Source organism: Populus nigra, chromosome 13, assembly GCF_951802175.1.
Source record: "Populus nigra chromosome 13, ddPopNigr1.1, whole genome shotgun sequence".
Classification (NCBI taxonomy): Eukaryota; Viridiplantae; Streptophyta; class Magnoliopsida; order Malpighiales; family Salicaceae; genus Populus; species Populus nigra.
Genome location: NC_084864.1, coordinates 12137429 through 12163264, shown reverse-complemented (window position 1 = coordinate 12163264; position 25836 = coordinate 12137429). Strand labels below are relative to the sequence as shown.

General features: G+C 34.7%; 4 protein-coding genes across 4 annotated transcripts; 3 read left to right on the top strand and 1 right to left on the bottom strand.

Annotated features, from left to right (window-relative positions):
* Positions 1–371: 371 nt before the first annotated feature.
* On the top strand, positions 372–1087 carry LOC133670916 (stress-induced protein KIN2-like). The gene is made up of 3 exons (XM_062091519.1): positions 372–499; positions 605–673; positions 809–1087. Exons 1-3 carry the CDS (start codon positions 440–442, stop codon positions 881–883), a joined length of 204 nt encoding a protein of 67 aa, XP_061947503.1. The 5' UTR covers positions 372–439; the 3' UTR covers positions 884–1087.
* A 2089-nt stretch (positions 1088–3176) lies between these two features.
* LOC133671637 (stress-induced protein KIN2-like) lies at positions 3177–3885 on the top strand. Its single transcript, XM_062092445.1, has 3 exons — positions 3177–3312; positions 3417–3485; positions 3620–3885. The coding sequence occupies exons 1-3, from the start codon at positions 3253–3255 to the stop codon at positions 3692–3694; spliced, it is 204 nt and encodes a 67-aa protein (XP_061948429.1). The 5' UTR covers positions 3177–3252; the 3' UTR covers positions 3695–3885.
* Positions 3886–7493: 3608 nt separating this feature from the next.
* LOC133671636 (stress-induced protein KIN2-like) lies at positions 7494–8226 on the top strand. Its single transcript, XM_062092444.1, has 3 exons — positions 7494–7652; positions 7757–7825; positions 7959–8226. Exons 1-3 carry the CDS (start codon positions 7593–7595, stop codon positions 8031–8033), a joined length of 204 nt encoding a protein of 67 aa, XP_061948428.1. The 5' UTR covers positions 7494–7592; the 3' UTR covers positions 8034–8226.
* A 329-nt stretch (positions 8227–8555) lies between these two features.
* Positions 8556–15948, bottom strand: LOC133670813 (cell division cycle protein 48 homolog). The gene is made up of 2 exons (XM_062091417.1): positions 15532–15948; positions 8556–10821 (listed from the first exon to the last, which is right to left on the bottom strand). The coding sequence occupies exons 1-2, from the start codon at positions 15714–15716 to the stop codon at positions 8556–8558; spliced, it is 2451 nt and encodes an 816-aa protein (XP_061947401.1). The 5' UTR covers positions 15717–15948.
* Positions 15949–25836: the final 9888 nt, after the last annotated feature.

Genomic DNA, 25836 nt, shown 5'->3' with positions numbered 1-25836 from the left:
TATTAAGCACATAAACTAATACATATTTTTAATTCTCTCTTGTCGAATAAAATTTGGACAACACTTAATTACATGTATGAAATGTTGGTGTCTGTTAAGAGTTGGGTTCAAGATTTTGGATCTTTTCCTAATTGGATTTTTTATTTTTTATTTATTTTTAAAAAACAAAGAAAGAAAGTTAGCACACAAATTATTCACAAAATTCCCAACCACCTGGTCAAAGGCCCCAAAAATCTCAACCTCAATAACAGATGTTATTCCAAGCAATCTCTAGCTTGACACGTGGCACTCCACGTGTCCAGCAATGGACTGGTTTTAATCAGTATAAATTATGGCTGCCATGGCGTATCTTTACTACCAAGAGTTTTGTTTTTTCAAGCACTTGAGCTTTCAATTTATTTGAGTTCTCCAAATCTTTTAAAGAAATCAGAAACCAAAGATGGCTGACAATACCCAGAAGATGAGCTTCCAAGTTGGTGAGGCCAAGGGCCAAGCTCAGGTCAGCCTATGATTTTTTTTTTATTTCTTCCTTTTTATTTATGAATTTTCATGCATGATATTTCTCTTCCAATACATGATGAGGTATGGATTTTGTTTGTTTCAGGAGAAGGCCAGTACCTTGATGGACAGAGCTGGTAATGCTGCTCAATCTGCAAAGGAATCAGTGCAAGAGGTTCAAATCTTTTCCTTCAATCTCCTTTTCTAATGTTTTTTTTTAGAGAATTCATCCTCGCCACTACAATAGCTTGTGCTCAAGAATACAATGAACAAATGTATAATTTAATTACGATACTTGTTCTTGGTGTAGGCTGGTCAACAGGTGATGTCTACGGCACAGGGAGCTGTTGAAGGAGTGAAGAATGCAACTGGCATGAACAAATGAATTAGCTTAATGGAGCTGTCCAATAATTGTCTATAGCAATTTAGAAATTGAATGCAATGTTCATCTATTGTTTTGTTTCTGTCATTTCCTTTTGTATAAAGAAGAGAGCTCTCTCTGTAGCTCTCTCGTGATCGATGTTTGCAGGCAGATGTTGCCCTTATAATTAGTGAAATTAATTTTACTTCAGTTTCGTACTTGTTTAAAGAGCTTCTGTCTCGGTTTACGAGTGAGAACAAGTTCTTGATTATGGTCTTCGAGAGTTTGTATACTTAATTTTTGTCGAGTTCATTAGGTAATTTTACCTTCAACCATAAATCTGGATTGATATTTAGATAGGTTGAAAGATCATCTTTATATCTCTCCTTCAACCGGCTGTTCTATGTCTTCTAAAAATAAAAAATAAATTCATCAAATTCAAGTAAATAATAACTTAAGAAAAAAATAGTTGAAAACCAACATACCATAAAACGTTGAGCTTGACTATCTACGAACTGTTGCATTTTTTTTTTTGCGGTCATCACTACACACATGTGGTTCCACATAAAGTTTCATTGGGCTTGACTCATGTCCAAGAACCGTAGCATACAAGATAAAAATATTGTCAGTTAAATATATTTATAAAAAACAACAAATTAAAAAATAGATGCAATTAAAAAAATCTTAGTATCCTCTTCGCATGTGAAAATGAATGGAACGTAGCCGCCGATATGCATGATAATAGAACTGTGACCGTCGCGTGATACACGTAGACATCACACGTTGAATGTATTCTGCCCATATAGTCTCCAAGATGTATGGCGGCCTGTATAAAAAATCATGCAACTTATATGATACAAACAAATTATTTATAAGTAAATGACAAATAAAATTTTAATATTTTGAATAAAAAAATTATCTTGATTTCAATGTTACGTAATTGAAGCGTAATTCTTTCAAACCTTTCTTGCAATATTATCATTAGTTATATTGAATTCAAATTTTCCCTTGCAATAAACATTTATAAAAAGAAATTTTTAATAATTTCAATAAAGTAAATGAATTAACATAATAAAAAAAATATTAAGTTAATACTAACCTTAAACCTTGAAAACCATGTACCGATATGCAGTTTTTATTCAGGATGTTTAAAAACCTGACTCCATTAAAATAATAGAATTTTCATCGACGATTTAAATATTGAGTTATTATTCGGGCAACCTCAATATTTGTAAACTTGAAATTGAATAAATTTAATGAAATATTACATTTATGGTATTATTAAACATGTCATTGTGAAAGCAAAACACACTTCCATTAAAAGATCGTCCTTCCATTGAGTCTTGTACTTATAGGTGAATGGATCCCACTATGAAGGGATCTCATTGTGAGGGGACCCCCTCTACATTGCGACATTACACTCGATGAGGCAAAGTCGTGAGTCGATGCCTACACTTCAAGTGTCTCTTTTTTATCGATACCTAATGACTTGTGGTTATCATTATCGTTGTTAGAAGAAGTAGCAGTGATCTTGTCCTCATGATGTACAATTGATTTTCCCCTAGGCATCTACACATATTTAGAGTTGGGGGGACAATTTTTATTTTTTAAAAAAAATTAGCAGCACCTCCCGTATACGAGAAGCTATCCAAAATTTTTAATCCGGCAAATAGACAACATATATAGTGGGACTTAGTAAGTAACTTTTTTCTCTGTACACTAAAGATCAAATTTAAAAAAATTTAAAATGTATTCAAGTCACCATAAAAAATTTTATATTATTATTAAATTCAATTTAGTAAATCAAACTTGAAAACTCTTAACTCGAAATTATATTATTGTCTTTAAAGCATATTTTAAATGAAACATTCAAATAAAATCTCGGTATTTTGATATCAAATTTAAAAGAGTTTTTTTTTTCCATATTAGTCACATAAACTAAACATATTTTTTCTCACTTGTCTAATAAAATGTGGACAACAGTACTACATGTATATATGAAAATGTTGGTGTCTGTTAAGTTGGGTTCAAGATTTTGGATCCCTCAATCATGATCCTTTCTTAATTGAATGTCTTAAGAAAAAACCGAAATAATTTCTTTTTTTAAAAAAAACAAACAGAGAATGTAAGCACATGAATTATTAACAAAATTCAAAACCCCCCTGGTCAAAGGCCCCCAAAATCTCAACCTCAATAACGGATGTTATTTCAAGCCATCTATAGCTTGACACGTGGCATTGCACGTGTCCAGAAATGGCCTGGTTTTAATCAGTATAAATTATGGCTGCCATGGCATACCTTTACTACCAAGAGTTTTGTTAATTTTTTCAAGCACTTGAGCTTTCAATTTATTTGAGTTCTCCAAAATCTTTTAAAGAAATCAGAAACCAAAGATGGCTGACAATACCCAGAAGATGAGCTTCCAAGCTGGTGAGGCCAAGGGCCAAGCTCAGGTCAGCCTATGAATTTTGTTTATTTCTTCCTTTTTATTTATGAATGTTCATGCATGATATTTCTCTTCCAATACATGATAAGGTATGGATTTTGTTTGTTTCAGGAGAAGGCCAGTACCTTGATGGACAGAGCTGGTAATGCTGCTCAATCTGCAAAGGAATCAGTGCAAGAGGTTCAAATCTTTTCCTTCAGCCTCATTTTCTATGTTTTTTTTTAGAGAATTCATCCTCGCCACTACAATAGCTTGTGCTCAAGAATACAATGAGTTAATGTATAATTTAATTAGGATACTTGTTCTTCGTGTAGGCTGGTCAGCAGGTGATGTCTAAGGCACAGGGAGCTGTTGAAGGAGTGAAGAATGCAACTGGCATGAACAAATGAAGTAGCTGAATGGAGCAGTCCAATAATTGTCTATAGCAATTTAGAAATTGAATGCAATGTTCATCTATTGTTTTGTTTCTGTCATTTCCTTTTGTATAAAGAAGAGAGCTCTCTCTGTAGCTCTCTCGTGATGTTTGCAGGCAGATGTTGCCCTAATTAGTGAAATTTTACTTCAGTTTCGTACTTGTTTACAGATCTTTTGTCTCGGTTTATGAGAGCACAACATTGCTTCATCTTCATGGCATCCTGCATGTCCAGATGGCCCTATATATCTATACTTTGCAATTAATTCACTGCTAAATGTATTTGATTATTATAGTTAACGTTTAGCCTTCCCACATTACAATTCACAGGCAGACGTAAGAAGGTGAATTCATGTTCATAAAAAATGCTTGAGATTCTGGCAATAAGATGTCAAGGAAGGCAAGCGGCGTTTCTCTAACAAATTAACTAGTTTTTTTATGCAACGTTGCTTCGGATAATTATATTCGTTACAAATTTTTCTAACATGAGAAACAAGGGGCAGCGAAAAGAGAGAAGCCTTTTTCGAGAGGGGGATGGAAATTAAGGATGGCTAGATTCGGGAATGAGGGAAGCGAGAAAGGAGGAGCTGTTTTTTTATAGAGGACTAGAGAGGGTACTGCGGCGGAGTCGATGAAAAAAAGGGAGCAGTTTCTGAGACGAGGTGGAGAAGGTTGGTAGATTCGGGAACAGGGAGGTGGCGAGAAGGGAGGGGCTGTTTCTGGGAGAGGAGTTGAGAGGATGGCTACATTCGTGAACAAAGTGGCCTCTCTCTCCTTTTTAAAATACACTGCGACAGTGGTGGTGCAATTTCTGTGTTGTTAAAAATGGAAGACAGGAGGATTTGTTTTTTAAATTATAAGTAGGTTTTAATTTGTGTTTTTTTATGTATCTATTACCTTTTAATTAACAAAATAAAGCAAGCCCACCTAACAAATTTTTTTTCTTTTGTTTGCAGGATTTAATCGAGCATTGTAAATACAGAGTTGGTCAATCTGTCTTGATTTAGCTTGGTCTCCTCAGAGGTTGCATTAACATTGATGAATCATTTCATGCTTTTCACCATCAAATTTAACAATTTTATCAATAAATTTATTTTATTAATAATTAAATTAATAGTTTATCTATGATTATTTTATTAATGAGATCATGGATGGAAAATGTCCGTTGAAAAAATATTCGTAGATAATTTCTGGTATGTTAGTAAGTCCGTCATTAATAAATTTATCGATTGCTTTATAGATGGAACATGTGTGCAAAAAAAATAATTACCCGCTTCATTCCATCGGTCATTCCCTCGATACGATTTAGCATATCATTAACAAAAGATACAGTTGTTGTAGCATTTGCAGTATTTCTTTTCCAACTCTCTGTAATATATCGACGAACTTATTCCGTCAGTGAGTTAATTGTTTGCAGTAATTCTTTTTCAACTTTCTAGAATATACTGACATACTGGAATATATTGATGAAATAAGTCTGTAGGTAACCTCATCAATAATAATTTAAAAAATAATCTAAAAAATTAAATTAATATAAAATTCAAATATTTAAAAATAAATTATCTTAATATACAAAATAAATATTTATTATAAATTTAAACATTTGCACGTTCAAACATAATAAAACTATAATAACGGCGACACTAGAGGAGAAGGAGAAGGCTAGTCGTCGCTGGGACCATGAAGACAATAAAAGGGTGCACATGTATCACCGATCTGTGATCTTATCTTCATTACCAATCGATGGAGTTTTTCATGATCCACAGAGAGTCATACATATTTTTTATTGAGATAGGTTGTGCGTTCTTGTATCCAACGGTTGATTAAGTGCTCGAAACCGATTGTGAGCATCCAACAGTTGAAACACTACAGGTTGTTCGCAAGTTCTCGGCCATAGTGTAAGAGAATCTGTATACCCAATTTCTATCGAGTCCACCAGACGATCTTACCTCCAAGCATTAATCTAGATCGATATCCGGGTGGGTCAAAAGATTGTTCATGTATCTCTCATTCAACTGATTGTTATATGTCTCCTAGAAATAAAAAATAAATTCATCAAATTCAAGTAAATAATAACTTGAGAAAAAAATGGTTGAAAACCAACATACCACAAAGCGTTGAGCTTGGTTATCTACGAACTATTGCATTTTTTTTGGCGGTCATCACTTCAGATGTGCGTTTCCATAAATAGCTCCATTGGGCTTGACTCATGTCCAAGATTAGTAACCTACAAGATAAAAAAAAAAAGTTGTCAATTAAATATGTTTATAAAAAACAACAAATCAAAAAATGGATGCAATTAAAAAAAAATCTTACTATCCTCTTTGCATGTGAAAATGAACGGAACGGAGCTGTTGATGTACGTGATAACAGAATAGTGAATTTGTCAGCTCCGGTTCTCGGTACCAAATTGTGACCGTCGTTTGATACGTGCAGACATCACATGCTGAATGTATTCCGCCCATCTAATCTCCAAGATGTATGACAGTCTGAAATCCTTCCAAACTGCCATGTCATTCAGCTTGGTAGATCACTTTCTTTCGCATATTCTTTGGATTTCTTTTGCACTTTGTATAAAAAATCATGCAATCTATATGATACAAACAAATTATCTATAAGTAAATAACAAATAAAATTTTAATATTTTGAATAAAATAATTATCTTGATTTCGATGTTACCTAATTGTAACGTAATTCTTCTAAACCCTCCTCGCAACATTATCATTAGCTCTATCCAATTCAAATTTTCCTTTGCAATAAACATTTATAAAAAGAAAAATTTTAGTAATTTCAATAAAGTAAATGAATTAACATAATAAAAAAAATATTAAGTTAATACTAATCTTAAACCTTGAAAACCATGCATCGACTTGCCTTTTTTATTCAGGATGTTTGGAAACCTGACTTCATTGAAACAATGAATTTTTCATTGACGATTTAGATGTCGAGTTATTGTTCGGGCAGCCTCAATGTTTGTAAACTTGAAATTGAATAAATTTAATGAAATATTATTTTTATGGTATTATTAAAAATGTCATTGTTAAACTAAAACAAACTTACATTGAAAGGTCGTTCCTCTATTAAGCCTTGTACTTGCGAGTGAATGGATCCCACTATGAAGAGACCCCACTCTACATTGCGGCATTGCACTCAACAAGGCAAAGTCGTGAGTCGATTCCTGCACCTCAAGTGTCTCTTTTTGATCGACACCTAATGACTCGTGGTTGTCATTATTGTTGTTAGAAGAACTAGCAGTGATCTTGTTCTCATGATGTACAATTAATTTTTTTTCTGGGCATCTATACAGATTTAGGGGTGGAGGGGGGGGGACAATTTCTATTTTTAAAAAAATCGATAGCACCTCCCCTATAAGCTACCTAAAATTTTTAATTCTAGAAATAGACAACATATAAAATGGACCTAGTAAGTAACTTCTTTCGTTACACTATAAATCAAATTAAATAAAAAATAAAAATGTATTTATGTCACGATTAATTTTTTATATATTATTATTAAATCTGATTCAGTAAATCAAACTTGAAAACCCGTAACTCGACATTATATTTTTTTTTTAAATAATATTTTAATTTTTAAAACGAACAAAGAAAGTTAGCACATGAATTATTAACAAAATTCAAAACCCCCCTGGTCAAAGGCCCCCAAAATCTCAACCTCAATAACGGATGTTATTTCAAGCCATCTATAGCTTGACACGTGGCATTGCACGTGTCCAGAAATGGCCTGGTTTTAATCAGTATAAATTATGGCTGCCATGGCATACCTTTACTACCAAGAGTTTTGTTAATTTTTTCAAGCACTTGAGCTTTCAATTTATTTGAGTTCTCCAAATCTTTTAAAGAAATCAGAAACCAAAGATGGCTGACAATACCCAGAAGATGAGCTTCCAAGCTGGTGAGGCCAAGGGCCAAGCTCAGGTCAGCCTATGAATTTTGTTTATTTCTTCCTTTTTATTTATGAATGTTCATGCATGATATTTCTCTTCCAATACATTATAAGGTATGGATTTTGTTTGTTTCAGGAGAAGGCCAGTACCTTGATGGACAGAGCTGGTAATGCTGCTCAATCTGCAAAGGAATCAGTGCAAGAGGTTCAAATCTTTTCCTTCAATCTCCTTTTCTATGTTTTTTTTAGAGAATTCATCCTCGCCACTACAATAGCTTGTGCTCAAGAATACAATGAACAAATGTATAATTTAATTATGATACTTGTTCTTCGTGTAGGCTGGTCAGCAGGTGATGTCTAAGGCACAGGGAGCTGTTGAAGGAGTGAAGAATGCAACTGGCTTGAACAAATGAAGTAGCTGAATGGATCAGTCCAATAATTGTCTATAGCAATTTAGAAATTGAATGCAATGTTCATCTATTGTTTTGTTTCTGTCATTTCCTTTTGTATAAAGAAGAGAGCTCTCTCTGTAGCTCTCTCGTGATGTTCGCAGGCAGATGTTGCCCTAATTAGTGAAATTTTACTTCAGTTTCGTACTTGTTTAAAGATCTTCTGTCTCGGTTTATGAGAGCCCAACATTGCTTCATCTTCATGGCATCCTGCATGTCCAGATGGCCCTATTATTAATTCACTCCTTGAATATTTGGTGTCTATGAATCTGACAAGTCTAAAGTCCCTGAAGTATGAGTTCAAGAGCAGCTTAGAATTTCCATAACATTGCTCCACTTACATTGCGATCATCACTCTTAATGAATTTTAATCCATTGCAATTATTATGAAGAAACAAAATTAGCTGAAGTAAACAAATAGAGGAAAAATACAAACACCTAATTAATATAGTTCATCATCCCCACCAGCTGAAGTGACAACTGGATTTAGACCATCAGCTGATGTTGCAAAGTTTGAGAAAACATCTGGTACTTGAGAATATCAGAGTCACTCACACTCCTCCTAGCGTACCTCATGGACTCTTCAAAGTGAGAAACCTTAAGCCAAGTCATTCCTTCTTCCATGCTGTCTTCCAGGCCCTCGATCTTCCTCTTGATATCCTTTTCGATGTCCTCCCTGACAGCATATTTGCAAGCCCTCTGACAGATTTCTGTGATATCAGCACCACTAAAGCCTTCAGTGTGCTTGGCAAGAACATGAAGGTCAACATCTTTTGAGACGGGTGATTTTCTCAAGCAAGCCTTAAAGATCTGTAGTCGAGAACCTTCGTCTGGCAGAGGGATATAAATTAGCTGGTCAAGGCGACCTGGCCTCATAAGTGCAGGGTCGATTATATCAGGCCTGTTGGTAGCACCAATTATAAAGACGGTTTTCTTGGCTGATAAACCATCCATCTCAGTTAGGAGTTGGTTCAAAACTCTATCAGCTGCACCACCAGCATCTCCTACACTGTTTCCTCTTTGAATAGCAATGGAGTCAAGTTCATCGAAGAATATGACACAAGGAGCAGACTGGCGTGCCTTGTCGAAAACATCCCTGACATTGGCTTCACTCTCACCAAACCACATGGTTAGAAGCTCAGGACCCTTGATACTGATGAAATTAGCTTGACATTCGTTGGCAATAGCCTTAGCCAGCAATGTTTTGCCACAACCAGGAGGACCATAGAAAAGAACTCCTTTAGAAGGTGACATGCCGAACTTCTCAAACTTCTCAGGATGCTCCACCGGATATTGAACAGTCTCTTGAAGCTCCATCTTGACCTTCTCAAGACCACCAATATCCTCCCATCTAACATTGGGAACTTCTACAATGGTTTCACGAAGAGCAGAAGGATTGCTGGTTCCGAGAGCAATGCTGAAGTGCTCATTTGTAACGGCCATGGAATTAAGAACCTCAGCATCAATGGTATCATCTTCCAAATCAATGATGCCCATCTTTTCCCTAATGCATTGTAGGGCAGATTCGCTGCAAAGAGCTGCAAGATCTGCACCAACATACCCCTGAGTTCCTTTGGCTACTTTTTCCAAGTCTACATCTTCAGAGAGCTTCATTTTCTTTGTATGGACACGAAGAACCTCAAGGCGACCAACTTCATCTGGAACACCAATATCTATTTCTTTGTCAAACCTTCCAAACCTCCTCAATGCAGGGTCTAGACTGTTAGGCCTGTTTGTAGCTCCTATAACAATAACATGGGCACGAGCCTTTAGCCCATCCATAAGAGTCAGTAGTTGTGAAACGATTCGTCTCTCTACTTCCCCACCAGTTTTCTCACGTTTGGGAGCAATTGAATCAATCTCATCAATAAATACAATTGCAGGAGCATTCTTTTCAGCTTCTTCAAAAGCTTTTCTCAGATTTTGCTCACTCTCTCCTGCCATCTTGGACATGATTTCTGGTCCATTGATACAAAAGAAGAAAGCCCCAGTTTCATTAGCAATAGCCCTTGCTATCAATGTTTTACCTGTTCCAGGAGGACCATAAAGCAGAATTCCTCTCGGTGGCTTCACACCAATGGTCTTGAAAAGTTGTGGAAACCTTAATGGCAGTTCGACCATCTCCCTGATTAGTGCCAATTGTTTCCTAACGCCACCAAGATCATCATAGCCAATCCCATCAAGCCTTTCCTCATCTTCCCTCTTCACAGCTTCCCCTTCACAGAAGATTTCCGTATCAGGCTCAACCACACAGTACTCAGCAGGATCGGTCTCAATGACCTTAAACTCCACACTCCTCATTCCTCCTCTGACAAGGAAAAGATCTCCTTTCCGGACAGGACGATGAGAATCCTTAAAGTAAGGCTTCAAGTAGGCATCAAACAGACTACCACTAAGGCCATCAACTGTGTCATCCAAAGGCAGAATGTGAACCCTCTTGCCATACTGCAAGTTATGACATAGCTGCACCGAAACCATATCGCCAAGCCTGACCCTTAAGTTTGACCTCACAACCTTATTCATCAGAATCTTGGGCTGATCGCAACGATCATCAGCTAGGGCAATACAAACTGTATCCCTCCTCTTCTTTCCCTTGATCAACAAGTTATCCCCGCGGAAAATATCAAGTTGCTCCATTGTAGCTGGATTGAGCGTGATGACAGAGTTGTCATCGTTAATGGCTTCATCAACAAGAAGATTGTTGGGTGCCTTCTTATTGCGCCCCATAATTGAATCACTAAAATCTCTCTTTCTTTTGTTTGTGCCTGCCTGGTCTCTCATTATTAACCCAAAGAAAGAGCAAATCTTTTGAATGTGAATTAATGTCAATACCACTGGTGTTTATATACAAGTCTCTTGTTCCTTTTACGTGTTGTTTATGGAATCAGACAAGTACTCGGATTTTTATTTATTTATTTTTATTATTATTACTATTTAGGTTTCCGCTTCTCTTCGATTTCCTTCCTTGTTACTCCTTATCAAGCTCTATATGCTTCTTCTTAGAACTAGGATTTCAAACAATGGCGGTGAATTCAGACCTGGGCTATCCTTCTATATATATTTTTTATTTTCTTAAAGAAAAATAAAAAAAGTAGTTAGGCAATAATGTCATAACTCAAGGTCCTTGTATTTCTTACATTGTATACAACTGGTCCCTCATCAAAATAATTTCTTAATCCAACACCTATATTTTTAAGTTTTTCAATACGGAGACTCTCTCTCTCTCTCTACTTTTATTATACTTTTATATATTTCTTGGGATATATTTTAAATCATAAATATTGTTATTTTTATTTATTTATGTGAAACAAATCATAAAACACAAAAAAAATCAATTAAATCAAGAAAACTGAAAAAATAAAATACTAGAAAAATTAACCAATAAAGAAAAAAACTGATTTAATTATTAAAAAACCCAAAAGAATTTATTTTTATTTTGATTTTAAAAATCTAAAATCAATTGAATGAATTACATCAAATTAACTTGTTAAACCTATATGGAATCTACTTAAATATAAATACTCATTAAAAAAAAAACTTGTCTCTCGTTGATTCCCAAAAACAGCCCTCCAAACTTTTCCTCTTTTGTTAGCAGAAGTTTTGCATGCGAAAGCAAACTTTACAAACTTTGTATAGAAGAAGGTAATGTTTTCTATCATGGTTTAACTGTATTTTTTTTAAAATAAAAAATTTAAATAAATTTTAAAATAAAAAATATTTTAAAAATCAATCTTTACTGCAACAATAATAACTCTTGAATTTGAGAAATTTTACTGGGAAGCCATTCGCCATCATTCTCGTTTTTTTTTAGTTTAACGTGGGTGTTTGGGCCAGTTTACGTGCATTTCAATTAATCCTACGGGCCCTGAAATTAATGATCATGTAAACCTCCAGTAGCTATCATATAAGCAACCACATGGCTCAAACCTGAGATCACATGGAAAAGGTATGTGTATGATCTTAGTTGTGGGTTAATAATAGTCGACGTTAAACTTATTCCTAAAAAAATAAAATGGATCACATTATACTGATGTGAGCTAGATTGGCTATAAATAGTGTTTAGAATTGTAATAGTTTTTATTTTAAGATATTTTTTAAAAGTATATTTTATTTTAAAAAATTAAATTTATGTTTTCTTTATTGTTTTGATGGTTCATATAAAAAATAAAAAATATATGAAAAAATTATTTCGATATATTTTTAGCAAAAAAATACTTAAAAAAACATCTTATACTGCAATACCATACATATATAAACAAGTGATAGATATCGAGGATGAATCCAATATTTTAATTTGAGATTTTATATTTAATAAGAAAAAATATCTTTAATATTTTATGGGTGAGAAAGAGTAGACTTTTTTTGTAATTTATTTTTAGAAAATAATAGAATTCATCTCATTTTTTAATTCTCTTATTTTTCATATTTTCTGATTAATCCTTATGACAAAGTTAAGTTTCTGTAGGAATTAAGGGCTTATCTGTGAATCTACTTATACATAGGGACTAATATGCACTTTTCCTCAACAAAACCCTACACAAACTGATATACTTTGCGGGATCTGAAATCCTCCATCGCTATAATTCAGCTACATTTTCAATTGAGTCATCAAAGTATTCACTTTTCCTCAATCATCATCTTTTATACAATTGAATCTGACATTATTTTGAAATAGTTTGCTATTTTGAAATACAAAAATGCTAACCCGAAAGAGTTGGTGCAAAGATCAATAATATTTTCTTTCTCTTTTGATTTTTGACATCAAAGAAAATTTAAGATAAACATTTTATCTCAATTTATATGTAAATTGATACCCTTATGACCATACAATTTTATTAATCAAATATTATTTAATCAATAACTTATATATTAATTAGTCTTACATGGATATATCCATTTTTACAATAAATAATTTATATACTTTTAAGTCAAACCAAAACTTTTATATATATATATATATATATATATAATATCTAATGTACATGAGTCTAAAGAATTTGATAATTCTGAATATTAACAATTATACAACAGCAACACTACAACAGGAAACAACAGCACCAAGCAACAATATTTATTTGACATTGTTTATTTTAAATGTATCAAATGGAATTTATATATCAAATGGAAAATATTTATTTTTAATGTATTATTTCTATAAACTTAGTGAATTATTAATTTATAACATTGGTATAAGTCAAGACTAATAAAAAATATTACTTAATTAAGATTATTAAAATATCAAATAAAAATTACAAAAAAAATAAAAAATAAAAAATATTAGGAGCTACTTAATCAATGATCCAATCCAATGGCCATATATGTCCTTGAATTTTTCATTTTAATTTTTTAAAATGTCAGCATTACTCTTTAAATAAGTATTTTTTCTAAAATCCAAATCCAAGCAAAGTTTGACATTGTTGCTTGTAGATGGTTATAATTTCAAAGGGAAGGAATAGCTGAAAATGTCCAAGTCTAAATTTCTTTTTTTCTTTTCAAAAAATGTCCAAATCCTTAGAAATCCAATTGAAGAAATAGTTTCAAGTTAGGACTTTAGTGTAAATTCATATATAGAGAAGGGACCAACTTGTTGCTTTCCCAAAAAAGTAAAAAGATAAATAAAATAAACACAAACCACCCAAATCCCCTCTTAAACCCTAAAAAGTTAGATCACCACCCACACTCTGCTTAGCACACACAAACCCCAAATCTGTCTCAGGCTCCTCAAAAACCCTAACTTTACACTGTAGAAATGAGACACTCATGGAGAATTCTTCTCTACCGAAGCTACCCTCGTTCATCTCTCAAATTTTCGAATCATTTCCAGGTACTACAGCAATACTCTCCTCCTCCACTTCGCTCTCTGTCTTCTTCTCTTCACACACTTTCGCTGCAAGACTCTCATTTCTCTAAAACCCCACAAACACCCAATATTTATAACAAAAACCCATTATTTGCACGTAATTTATCATCTGAAGCATCATTAGTTGAGCCCACAAAAGACCCAGATCTTGTTTTGCTAGTTTGTGATGTTTTTACCAAGTTTGATGATTCTGATGATATTAATAAAGAATTGGAATTGAGTAGTGTTGTTATTAGTCATGACTTGGTTTTGAAAGTTTTGAAGTCATTGGGATCGAAACCGGGTGTGGCTAAGAGGTTTTTTGATTGGGTTTTGAAGAAGGATAGTGAGAGATTGAGCTCGAAAAGTTATAACTGGATGTTAGGGATTTTGGGGGTAAATGGGTTGGTTGCGGAATTTTGGGAATTGGTTGATAAAATGAAGACAAAGGGTTATGGTGTCTCAGGGGTTACTCGAGATAGAGTGTTGGAGAAATTTGAGAATGAAGGGTTAAAGGGTGATATAGAGAAATTAAAAGGGGTTTTTGCGACGGGATCCATTGATAATTCGGTGGAAAAGATTGGGTTGAGAATGAGTAGGATTGTTAGGAGTAAGTTTTGGGGAGAGGATGTTGAAGGGGAAATTAAGGGTTTGAGTGCTGAGTTTTCTAGTGGTTTGGTGAAGATTGTCTTGGAGCATTTAGCGATGGAGCCAATGAAAGCATTGATATTTTTTAGGTGGGTTGAGGAGAGTGAGTTGTGTAAGCATGATGGGGGGAGTTATAATGCCATGGCTAGGGTTTTGGGGAGCAAGGATTGTATTGACAGGTTTTGGAAGGTTATTGATGAAATGAGAAGTAACGGGTTTGAAATGGAGGTGGAGACATTTGATACAGTGTTGGCCTGGTTTATGAGGAGGAAAATGATTAAGGAGGCTGTAGACTTATATGAGTTTGCAATGAATGGTGCAAATAAGCCTTCATCTAAATATTGCACCTATTTGTTGAGGAACATAGTGGTTTGTAAACAGTTGGATATTGGTTTGTTTTCAAGAATTGTGAAGGTCTTTACTGAAAATGGGAATGTGCTGACAGATTCTATGCTTGATGCAGTTCTTAAAGCTCTAAGAAGTGTTGGTAGATTTAAAGAGTGCAATAAGATTTTAAGAGAAATGATGGTTGCTGGTTTTGTAGCTAGTGGTAATTTGCAGAGAAAGATTGCTTTTGGGCTTACTAGTGCTGGTAAGAATTATGAAGCAAGTGAATTTGTGGATCATATGGAATCATCTGGCAGCGATTTGGATTACAAGGCTTGGGCATCTTTAATTGAAGGACATTGTGTATCTGGGGATCTTGAAAAGGCATCTGATTGTTTCAAAAAAATGGTTGAGAAAAAGGGAGTTACTGGTGCTGGTTATGCTGTTGAGTTGTTGGTAAATGCATATTGCCTCAAGAACAGAGCAGGAGATGCATGCAATCTTCTGTGTGATTATGTCTGTCAAAATCAGTTACACCCTTGGCGGACTACATACAAAGTATTGATAAGTAAGTTGCTAGCGCAGGGTGGATTTAAGGACGCCTTAAATCTGTTGGGGTTGATGCAAAGTCATGGAATTCCACCTTACATAGATCCATTTTTTGAGTTCGTATCAAAGTCTGGAACTGGAGATGATGCCATTGCTTTTATGAATGCTATGACCACTAAGAAGTTTCCATCTATATCTGTTTCTCTTCGTTTGTTTGAAGCCTTTTTCAATGCCAAACGGCATAGCGAAGCACAAGATTTCCTGTCTAAATGTCCAGTTTTCATTCGGAATCATGCTGATGTTTTGACTCTTTTCTGTTCCATGAAGTCTAGCAAAGATACTGCTGCTGCAACTGTATCTGTGTAGGTTTTTGTTGGAGTGTATGATGAAGTGTATTCTGTGACGTCAATGTAGAATGGCATTGTTTCAAAAATCTTAGTACAAACATTTTCTACACTGCTTGAAAACTTATCTTAGGCGAATGATTACCTTTGTCAAGTAGAAAATAAGATTTAGTGATTCATGTTTCTGAAGTATTTCTTGCCTTTTCTTATCTTGCTGTTTTGGTTTCATGCTTGTATATAGCATGAACTGTGCTATGCATCTGAACTTAAAGTCATGTAGTTTGGTTTTTAAATTTTTCTTGCGCTTGATGTGCTGTGTGATTGTTAGTTGTGCTACCGGAAGATATAAATTTGTTCGGTATATTCCTATTATGCATCTGACATTGCTGTGTGATTGTTAGTTGTGCTACCGAAAGATATAAGTTTGTTCGGTATATTCCTATTATGCATCTGAAATTATGGCATACAATTATTACTTTTATTAAACTTTGTAAATAACTTTGCTGTTAGCCTTGATGATGTCAGATTGTAAGATATATCCCCAAAATAAAGCTTCCTTGATTTTTTAGCAATGTCCAGATGGAAATTTTTGTGACCCTGTCTGCCATGTGGTATGCTAAGTAAGTTTATTATCTTGAAATAATTTTGTTTCTACATTTCTACTTGTTTGATTGATGCTCTTCATTTCCTAAAGCCGTAAATATATTGTAGTTCACCTGCAAGTTTATTTTTAATTATGAGGTTGAGTTCATATGCTATACACTGGGAGATGTTCTGCTGTCCTCGAGCTACCATAGGATGTGATGATGCCAATGGTACATTCTTTGTCACCACATTAACTTTTTCTGTACTCCTTGGGAGTATCGGTGCAGAAGTGGAGAATATTGAGTCTAATGTGCATCTATCAGGTGGGAAATTATGAAAGTTCAAGTCTTCGATTATGACTTTCATTACAACATAGCTACTACACAGATTCAGTATGATGTTCCACTTTCCACTGTAAGACTTAGATGTTTGGATGATCAATGAGTAACATAATCGATCGTATGAAAGTTACTCAGTGGTGAAGGCATGTTAAGAAAGATGGGAATCCCATCCGACCTAGGCTTGGAATGGAAGCAAGTAACCTTTATGCAGGTGATTTATAAATTCTGGAAAAGATTATCAGCAGGTTCCCCAATTTCGTCGAACATGCAATTTTTGAGGTTAAAGCAGGATTGCCTGCTCACACTGCAATCATTCACTGCTAAGGTGCTATGGGTTCAATGTGGTAGAAAGATTGTTAAGAGTTTCTTATAGTTATTTGAAATAATGAGGAATAAGGCCAAAGAACCTGTGGAACTGGTTGTGATAAGTGCAATGCGGTGTTTGTTTGAATCTTACCATGTTTTTTTCTTATATATATATATATATATATATATATATATATATATATTGAACCTTCTATATTAAATTGTTGGCCACATCCTAAAACTTTTACGTGTAGGAGACTTTTTAGGATGAATTTATCTTGAAATAAATAAATACCCATTTCTTTTGGCATTGGTTGACAGGAGCTAGGAAGTATGAACCTAAATTTTAGATTTGATATGATGTCTACTGCCTGCTGGCTTAAATATGTTTTGCTTTTAGGATGATTAACGTTTTGGTTTAACTAAAATTATTCTGAATCTGTCACTGCTCATTCTAGCTTGCATATATATATATAAAGTCATCAAGAAATTATTTGAGAAATTATTTGCAACAGGATTTTTTCTACTTGTCTGATAACTTCATTTAATAGCTTGCATTAGATATTAATATTTTTGACAAATGAACGATTATAATGATATAAACCATTATGTTAAAAATTTAATATGATATAATATATGCTATACAATGCTTTTGTTTTGAAATCAATCGATCCTTCACCTACTCCATGCTTATACCTCGTAGCCGTTCTTTTCAAGCATCATAATGGTGCTGTTATGCTTTTTGTGTTTCAAGTCTGTTGAGTGGAACTTCTATATGATATGTCTCTTTTCAGCCAGTCAAGAACGTGTTTCCCAAGTTCCATTACATTTAACTTAGAAATCAATCAGCCATGCACGAAAATGTCAGGTAAGTCAAGATGTGTTTCATTCATAGGCTAGCTAGGAAATGATTTTTTACTCACTGCTGTGATCTAGCAGTAACAGACTGACGGAATTGAGAAATTCTATATTTGGGTTATTTTCAGGTAAAATACTGCTGTCTGCTTGTTACAGGACAAATCAATCGAAATATAATGCACAAAAGTCGCATGACGAAAGTTTTTAGAACCCAAATATAGGTTTTAGATGGTTGTAATGAAAGCCTACGGCGCAGAATCTCAACTGGAAATGGCACATTTTCTCTGAAGGACACTAGATATTTTTACTTGCGAACTGAGTATTCTTGGCAAAATGTACCACTGCCAAACCTTTTTATATATATAAACAACTTAAACAGCAGATTATGGGGGTAGAGATTGTTTCTTGAAAATTAATGTTCCAACGCCACTGCATACAGATTGGAGCCCAGGCTCAGCACTTGGCTCTGATGAAATCTGTCTATATAAATGCTTTTGTTACAGTAGTTTGTGTTTCACAATCAGAGGGTACGTAGCCTGCAAGTCTGCTTATGTTGTGGATGATGCAACATTATTCAGTATGTAATTGTGTTTCATCTTATGATCTGTTAGATCCATCCAATTGTTACAGTAGTTTGAAAAAGGTTCTCCTACGTCAAGTTAAAACCAGTAACCTAAACTTTAGTGATGATGTTACCAAAATATACTATGCTCAGGATGCGAGTCTTGATTGTTTGGATAAAGGATGAGCACACGTTCACTTACATACTTACTCCTCCAGAGTTTATGAAATTGATAATTGATGATAAAAGTCTTAACACCTATAAGAGTAGTTATTTTTTTATGAGATTTAGAGAATTTAAATAATAAAATCAATATTTTTTTATAAGAAATTATAATAAATAAGGGAATGAGATTTAAATTCAAGAACATAAGTTTTTGTTCTTATTTATGTATGATAAATGCTATGAAAATAATAATATAAATACCTTAAAGAATATGAAAAGTGTGAACCCTTTATCTTATGAGGATATTTATAGCCCCTGAATTATTTTATTTTGTTAAAGGGGTGGACTCATGAAAATGTAGATGAGAAGAAACATCTTTTACATAATATTAATGTTGATAAAAATAACCCTTAAAAGAAATGCAAAGGATTCGTAATAGATTTTATGTATTATTTTCTACACAACATTAATGCTGATGAGAATAGCTTTTGATTAACATTAATAATGGTTGGACTAAGATAGGCTTTTAAAAGACTTTTATATGTCCTGTAGTAAATAGAAATGATCATCCTAAATTTTTAACATTTTATGTTAAGGACAATAAAGTAGCCTTGTGACCTATCATGGGGCCTATAAAGACTTTCAATTCCTAATATATTCAGACTTGGATTGATTTCAAACCCAAGGATGTTGGGTCTGGCATCCTGCCAGACCCACAAGGATGCCAGACCCACAAGCACTTGGACTCAACACGTAGTTGGGTTAGACCCCAAACACTTGAGCTCTGCGTGTAGTTAATCCTAAGAGTGTTGAGCTCATATTTAGCCAAACTCACACACACTTGGGCTCAGTGTGTTGTTGAGCCCGAGAACATTTAGGTCTAGAGTTTTGTCAGACCCCAAGTACTTAGACTCAAAATATAGCTAAGCCCAAGGATATTGAGTCTGGCATCTTGTCAGACTCGCAAGCACTTAGGATCAATGCGTAGCTTAACCCAAGAGTGTTGGGTTTGGCACTGCGCACCCTCTTCCTCTCTGACCAATATTAAATTGACGACCTAATGAAAAACATTAAAGTAAAAGAGTAGTCTATAATTTTCTCTTGGTTGTGATAAAATCCTAGGGAGGAGAAATATACTTTGAGCTTCTCAAAAGCTTTTTGACATTCTAGTGTGCATTCAAAGTTTGTAATATTTTTTAAGATTTTAAAGAAAGGCAGGCTTTGTTCCCCCAACCTAGATATGAATCTATTCAGGGCAACCAATCTTCATGTGAGATGCTAAACATCTTTAATCTTCTGAGGAGTCACATCCAAGATTTTATAAATCTCTTCAGGGTTAGGTTCTATTCCCTTGCTACTTACTAGGAAACTTAGAAATTTTCCTCATCTGATGACAAATACACACTTCGCAGGATTAAACTTCATCTTACAACCGTCGAGGACATAAGAAACCTTTTTCGAGTCCTTTAGATGGTCAGAAGTCATCCTTTTTACTAACATATCATCCACATAAGCTTCCATTTCTTTCTAATTTGATGCTTAAATACTTTGTTGACCATCTGCTAGTATATAGCCTCTATATTTTTAAGGTTGAATGGAATTGCATGGTAGTAAAAGGTTCCTCTTTCTATGATGAAAGACATCTTCTCCTCATCTTTTAGATGAATAAGGATTTTATAGTACTTAAATTAGCATCCAAAGAGCTTAAGAACTCAAAATCAACTGTGGAATTCATCAATTTATCAATCTTTGGGAGAGGGAAATATCCTTTAGACATGCCTTGTTCAGGTCAGTGAAGTCCATATATATTCTCCACTTTTCAATGCTTTTCTTCACCATTACCATATTATCTAGCTAATCCGGATAAATGACTTCATGGATGAACTCAATCATCAACAATTTATCCATTTCTATATTTATTGCCTACTATTTCCCCCCTAAAATTCCTCTTTTTCTATCAAAAAGGGTAGGTTAGGTTAACCTAAAGTTTATAAACAACTATTTTTGGATTGATTTCTATGCTTTTTTCATAACTTTTTTTTACCTTCAACAGACTTCGATCAAGTATAGCATACAAGTCCTTCTATATAAAGTATTCCCTTACTCCACTTATCAACGCGTTTGAGGCTATTGCCTTAATTAATTCTTCCATTTTGAACATCTATCCATTGAACCTCTTTAAATATGCTTGAGTAGATTCCTTTTTTGATTGAGTAACATCAAAGTGTTCAACAGAGCTCCTCTTGGCGGGTATACTGGTACTAAATCATGACACAAGTTTGGCACAGAGATTATTGAAACCTAGAATAGACCCTGGCTCTATATTATTATACCAGCCTTGTGCTAACTCTCTAAAGGTTGGAAGGAGTATTTTGTACATATCATCACATTCTTAGATGGTTAGCTCAAGGTTTCTATGTGCATTTTGAACATGTTTTCGTGGATCTGTCACACCATTATAGTTGTCCAAGGTCATCTTTGTAGAGATGTAGTCCTTGAGGATATGGGTATATAAGATTCTTCTAGTTAAAGGAGATCATTTAATCTCATGAGGGTTGTAAGTCTCATCCTGGAGGTATTGACCAACTATACTTCTCCCAGATTTTTTTCTAACAGGCTTCGAGAAGCTGAAGGATTCTTGCATGGAATGACAGGATTGATAAATGATTTTTTTTCTTGCAGTGGCAAGATAGATTATGTTTAGAGTGAATGCTGATTGGAAGAGTTTCACGTCGATAGGAATGACATTTAGGGGGGATAAAGGTTGTCATAATGGAAAGCTCTCCAAGTCGTTTAGTCCAGCCTTTTCAGGAGACAATTGTCTCCTAACTGAGGGGGCAATTTATGGTTGAGAAGTTGGGATCGAAGGAGCTATATCGTGTGCCGAGACTTGCTAAGGTGGTAAGGTTTTGTGTTGTCCTTGAGTTGCCAATACAGCTTGAGAAAGGGTTTGTACCTAATGGATGAGTTGCTGCATCTTTGTTGGCGTAGACATGTCTACTATTGTAGAGAGTTTCGTGACATGTCTCACCCTAGGAGTATCTTGATTATTTGTTGTTAATAGCGATAAGGGATGTCAAAAAACCAGCTCTATAAGAATAATTGATGGCTTTTTTATTAGTTTTTCATAAATAACACCAATTGATGATGTTCTTAAAATCCATTATGCTTAGGGATGAGAATCTTGAATGTATGGATAAAGGATGATCACACGTTCATTTTCATGCTTTCCTCTAGAGTTCATAAAATTGATAGTTGGTGATAAAAGTCCTGACACCTCCAAAGACAATCCTATTTATAAGATTTAAGAACCATCTGATGATAAAGTCAATAATTTTTTATAAAGGATTGCAATACATGATGGGATGAGCTTTAAATTGAAGAACAAAAGTGTTTATTCTTATTTATGTATAATAAATGCTTTGAAAATAAAAGTATATATACTTTAGAGAATAGAAAAAGTATGAACCCTTTACTTGGATGAATTCAAGGATATTTATAACCTCTGAAATATTTTATTTTGTTGAAGGGGTGGAGTCATTTCCTCTTGAAAACATAGATGAGAAGAAATATCTCTTACACAACATTATTGTTGATGGAAATAACCCTAACATCAATATTAAAAGGATCAGTGGTAGATTTTATATTTATTTTATATGCAACATTAATGTTGATGATAGTAGCCCTTTATCAATATTAATGATGATTGGATAAAAATAGGCTTCTCAAATACTTTTATATGCCTAGGAGTATAAAGAAATAACTACCCTGAATTCTTAATATTTTGTGTTAAGGACAATAAAATAGCCTTATGACCTGGTATGAGGCCTATAAAGACTTTTAATTCCTGGAATATTCAGACCTTGACTGATTTCAAACCCAAGGATGTCGATGCAAGACCCACAAGCACTTGGGATTAGCGCGTAGCTGGATCCAAGGGTATTGGGTCTAGCAACGCGCTGAGCCCAGGTGTATGTGTGTCTGGCATCTTACCAAACCCATATGCACTTGGGCTCAGCGAGTAGCTGACCCCAAGGGTGTCTAGGTCTAATGTCTTATCAAATCTCATGTACTTGAACTCAATATGTAGTTAAGCCCAACGGTGTTGGGTTCGACATCTTAGCAGACTCACGAATATTTAGGCTCCGTACATAGCTGAGCCAAAGAAAATGGCTCTGGCATCTTGCCACACCTTCAAGCACTTAGATTCTGTGCGTAACTGAATCCAAAAACGTTGTGTCTGAAAGCAAGTCTGACCTATGTCATCTGAGTTTAGTACTCTGTCAAACCCGAGTATATTAAGTTGGTACCCTCCCTTTAGCCCTTTTCTAGATGAGGTGTTTAAACAAACGGATAGGATATTGAATTTACTGATCCATCAATTAGGTTGAGTAATTTTTTTTAACATTTTGTCATTTTCATTTCCATGTTACATATATTCCACGACAGAAAAACGTTGAGTACTTTTGTTGTATGTGTATGCAGGCCAAAAAGGGTGCGGACACACCGGCACATGCCTTTCTTCGCTTTAAAGGGAAGTCGGAAATTTCAGGTCCACCTTCATCTGAAGCCACCGACTTTTGTATTTGATTAGCTTGTTAATCTCTTCATTTTGTTTGCACAACAATCAAAGAATCATTTAATAATTGCTTTATTTTGGTTACAAGGACCTATCTTATCATATAAAGTTTATTTTCTGTCATTCCTAAGCATTTCAAAATTTGCAAACAAATTCATAAATAGTAACTCTCAATAAAAATAACTGGTATGATTTAGACTTTGATTAGGAAAGCAAGAACTTGTTTTCTTGATGTAATTTCCCGTATTTGTCTTTTTGAATAATTGAGGTGCGTGGGGGCACCAAACCTTGAGCTTTTTTTCTCACTGGAGATGTGGATTCTCTAGATCAGCGTAGGGTTCAAAATATGTTTCTAGAGTAGGTAAAACAACGCAGGCTTTCTACAGAACGCCTTTCAGGAAAGAAACTAGAAGAAAAAATCCACATTCATCTTTTGATTGCAAGATGGCTTACTGCAAACCGAAAGCAATGATTTGCTGTAAATTGTTCTTGATTGCAAACTTAATTTTCTACTCTTAATGAGGTCATTAAGTTAATATTAAACCTTAGCGTGCTTTCTAATTCTGTGTTTTTGGCATTGTTTATTCAGAGAATATGCAGGATTGAATGTTCACCTTGTCCAGTTGGAGGAAAATGATACATCAGTTGCCCTTTTTTTTATTTCCATTCAAAATTATAAGATTCTGTTGTATATATTCCCATTAAAATTTTCAAGCCAAATGGATCGAATAAGACCCATCAATTAGCAAAACGTGATGAGAGTGACCAAACAAATGATCGTAACCATTCTTCACTATGCTGATGGAATATTGAAATTGAATTTATAATGGGAGATCAACAGTGGAAGCTTCTTCTTGGAGCCTAGTATTCATATATCTTGAATTCATGTGACGAGTTCTGGAGTTTCAGGCTTGGACAACATGACAACTGATGTTCTTACAACAAGTATGACAAAAATTGCCATCATTCTGTGATGATTAGTAGCTATTACTTCTATACAAAGAGTGTCACAGTTGAACCAGTGAATCTAATTGTGTAGGGGACCAAAAACCGGACCATTGCAGTCTAACTTTGCTGGGTTGTTTATCCACCCCAAAAATCAAACTAGTGCTGCAATAAATTTACGAGTTGGTGGTGCCACTGTGTGAGGTTCGAGGCTTATATTATATATACACTTACAAGGAAGATTTCAGATTGCTCTGACAAGATTCGCAGGAATGGTTCATGTTCCCTAGACTTCTGTTATGTGGAAGGATAGTTTGGATTCATGTGACTATTATTATATATGTCTGTATGCATATGTGTAAGTGAATCTTGAGGTGATTTTTAGTGGGGCAAAGCTTACACAGTTGAAAGGAAAGAAAGGAAAGAAAATCAAGGATGGTTTGGATTCATATATATGTTATACAGGCTATTGGATTTGAATTTAGTGGGTATTTCTGCTATTTTTATTCAAATCCAACATTCCTATTTGCCACTAAAATTCTAGATTTCAGGCTATTTTAACACTTATCTCATCACAATTGCATGTAATGCATGCAGTGCGGTAATTACACATTAGCATCGTTCGGCCATTGGCCTCCAAAAAGTTTAGCATGCATACATGAACCAAATTTCATCTTTTGAAAATTGTGGATAATACCATGAGAAATTTGAAACTTCTCTTCAACTATTTCTTACAAGAAATATCTCTTCGACTGTACAATACTAGCTACTTTACAAGGCCGAGAAATGATTTGAACTTCTACTCTTCTCTTTCAAATGAAAAGAATCAGAATTTTCTCTAAAGACGAGTACAAAGAGAGGGGGGGGGGGGGGGGGTGTGCTATTATTGTTCCACAGGCAACACATTGTAAAAAGAAGAGCATGGGACCATGGAACCAAATAATTTCGTGGGCAGGAGGGACTAGAAGAGGTCCTGTAAAGCAAGTTTCTAGACTTTGGGGGTTCTTTTGTAGCTGTTAAAAAAAGGTCCTGTAAACCAAATAATTCCATCCATGGCAAGTGAAAAAAAGAAGAAATGATGGGACCCTAGTGTTTCCTAATATTTGCTTTCCCTCCACCATGCTATTGATATTGGTACCATTACTGTCTTTCATCTTGTGAACGTTTTACTTTCACTTTCCTGTCAATGATCCACCCTCCTTCATGTCCCAAAAGAGATACAAATATCACTTGAATATTTTTTTCCCCTCACCTTCCTTCAATCTGGCCGACAAGAACACAAGAATAATGGCCACCATGTATTAGGGCGTGTACTTTTTGATGGACTTCATATTCGCTGAAATAAACTTGAACTGTTAAAGAGATGTAATAACTAATGTTCTTTTGTATGCTGCTGGGGAGAGTGAGAGGAATCATGTGGTTGGGGCCTTGCTCATAGCTTGAATCCTTGAATAAGGGAGTTTACACTGGACATCTAGCTAGCTACTTGCGCTTTTGAATTGAGAACTAACTAGGAAATCACAAGGCCATGTGTGAGCTCTGATCTTCACCCTCCTCATCTCCCTTTCTTTCACTTTCATTGGCTCTCTGTTTGAATATTGGGGTATGCATTGATAATAATCTTCTTTTTAAGAAAAGTGCTAATTCATTCTAAAGCTTTAAAGGAAGGCCAGACCAGTGGCTCTCCACTTGGGGTCGCACGAATGATGCCCGCTGTCC

Excerpts from the sequence above, each read along its gene's own strand:
- LOC133670916 (XM_062091519.1), top strand. The coding sequence starts at position 440 with ATGGCTGACAATACCCAGAAGATGAGCTTCCAAGTTGGTGAGGCCAAG. Across the intron at positions 500-604 it reads AGGCCAAGGGCCAAGCTCAG|GAGAAGGCCAGTACCTTGAT; the intron begins GTCAGCCTATGA and ends TGTTTGTTTCAG. Across the intron at positions 674-808 it reads CAAAGGAATCAGTGCAAGAG|GCTGGTCAACAGGTGATGTC; the intron begins GTTCAAATCTTT and ends TTCTTGGTGTAG.
- LOC133671637 (XM_062092445.1), top strand. The coding sequence starts at position 3,253 with ATGGCTGACAATACCCAGAAGATGAGCTTCCAAGCTGGTGAGGCCAAG. Across the intron at positions 3,313-3,416 it reads AGGCCAAGGGCCAAGCTCAG|GAGAAGGCCAGTACCTTGAT; the intron begins GTCAGCCTATGA and ends TGTTTGTTTCAG. Across the intron at positions 3,486-3,619 it reads CAAAGGAATCAGTGCAAGAG|GCTGGTCAGCAGGTGATGTC; the intron begins GTTCAAATCTTT and ends TTCTTCGTGTAG.
- LOC133671636 (XM_062092444.1), top strand. The coding sequence starts at position 7,593 with ATGGCTGACAATACCCAGAAGATGAGCTTCCAAGCTGGTGAGGCCAAG. Across the intron at positions 7,653-7,756 it reads AGGCCAAGGGCCAAGCTCAG|GAGAAGGCCAGTACCTTGAT; the intron begins GTCAGCCTATGA and ends TGTTTGTTTCAG. Across the intron at positions 7,826-7,958 it reads CAAAGGAATCAGTGCAAGAG|GCTGGTCAGCAGGTGATGTC; the intron begins GTTCAAATCTTT and ends TTCTTCGTGTAG.
- LOC133670813 (XM_062091417.1), bottom strand. The coding sequence starts at position 15,716 with ATGAAAACTGGACATTTAGACAGGAAATCTTGTGCTTCGCTATGCCGT. Across the intron at positions 10,822-15,531 it reads AACTCAAAAAATGGATCTAT|AAAGAGAGATTTTAGTGATT; the intron begins GTAAGGTGGAAT and ends CACAAACAAAAG.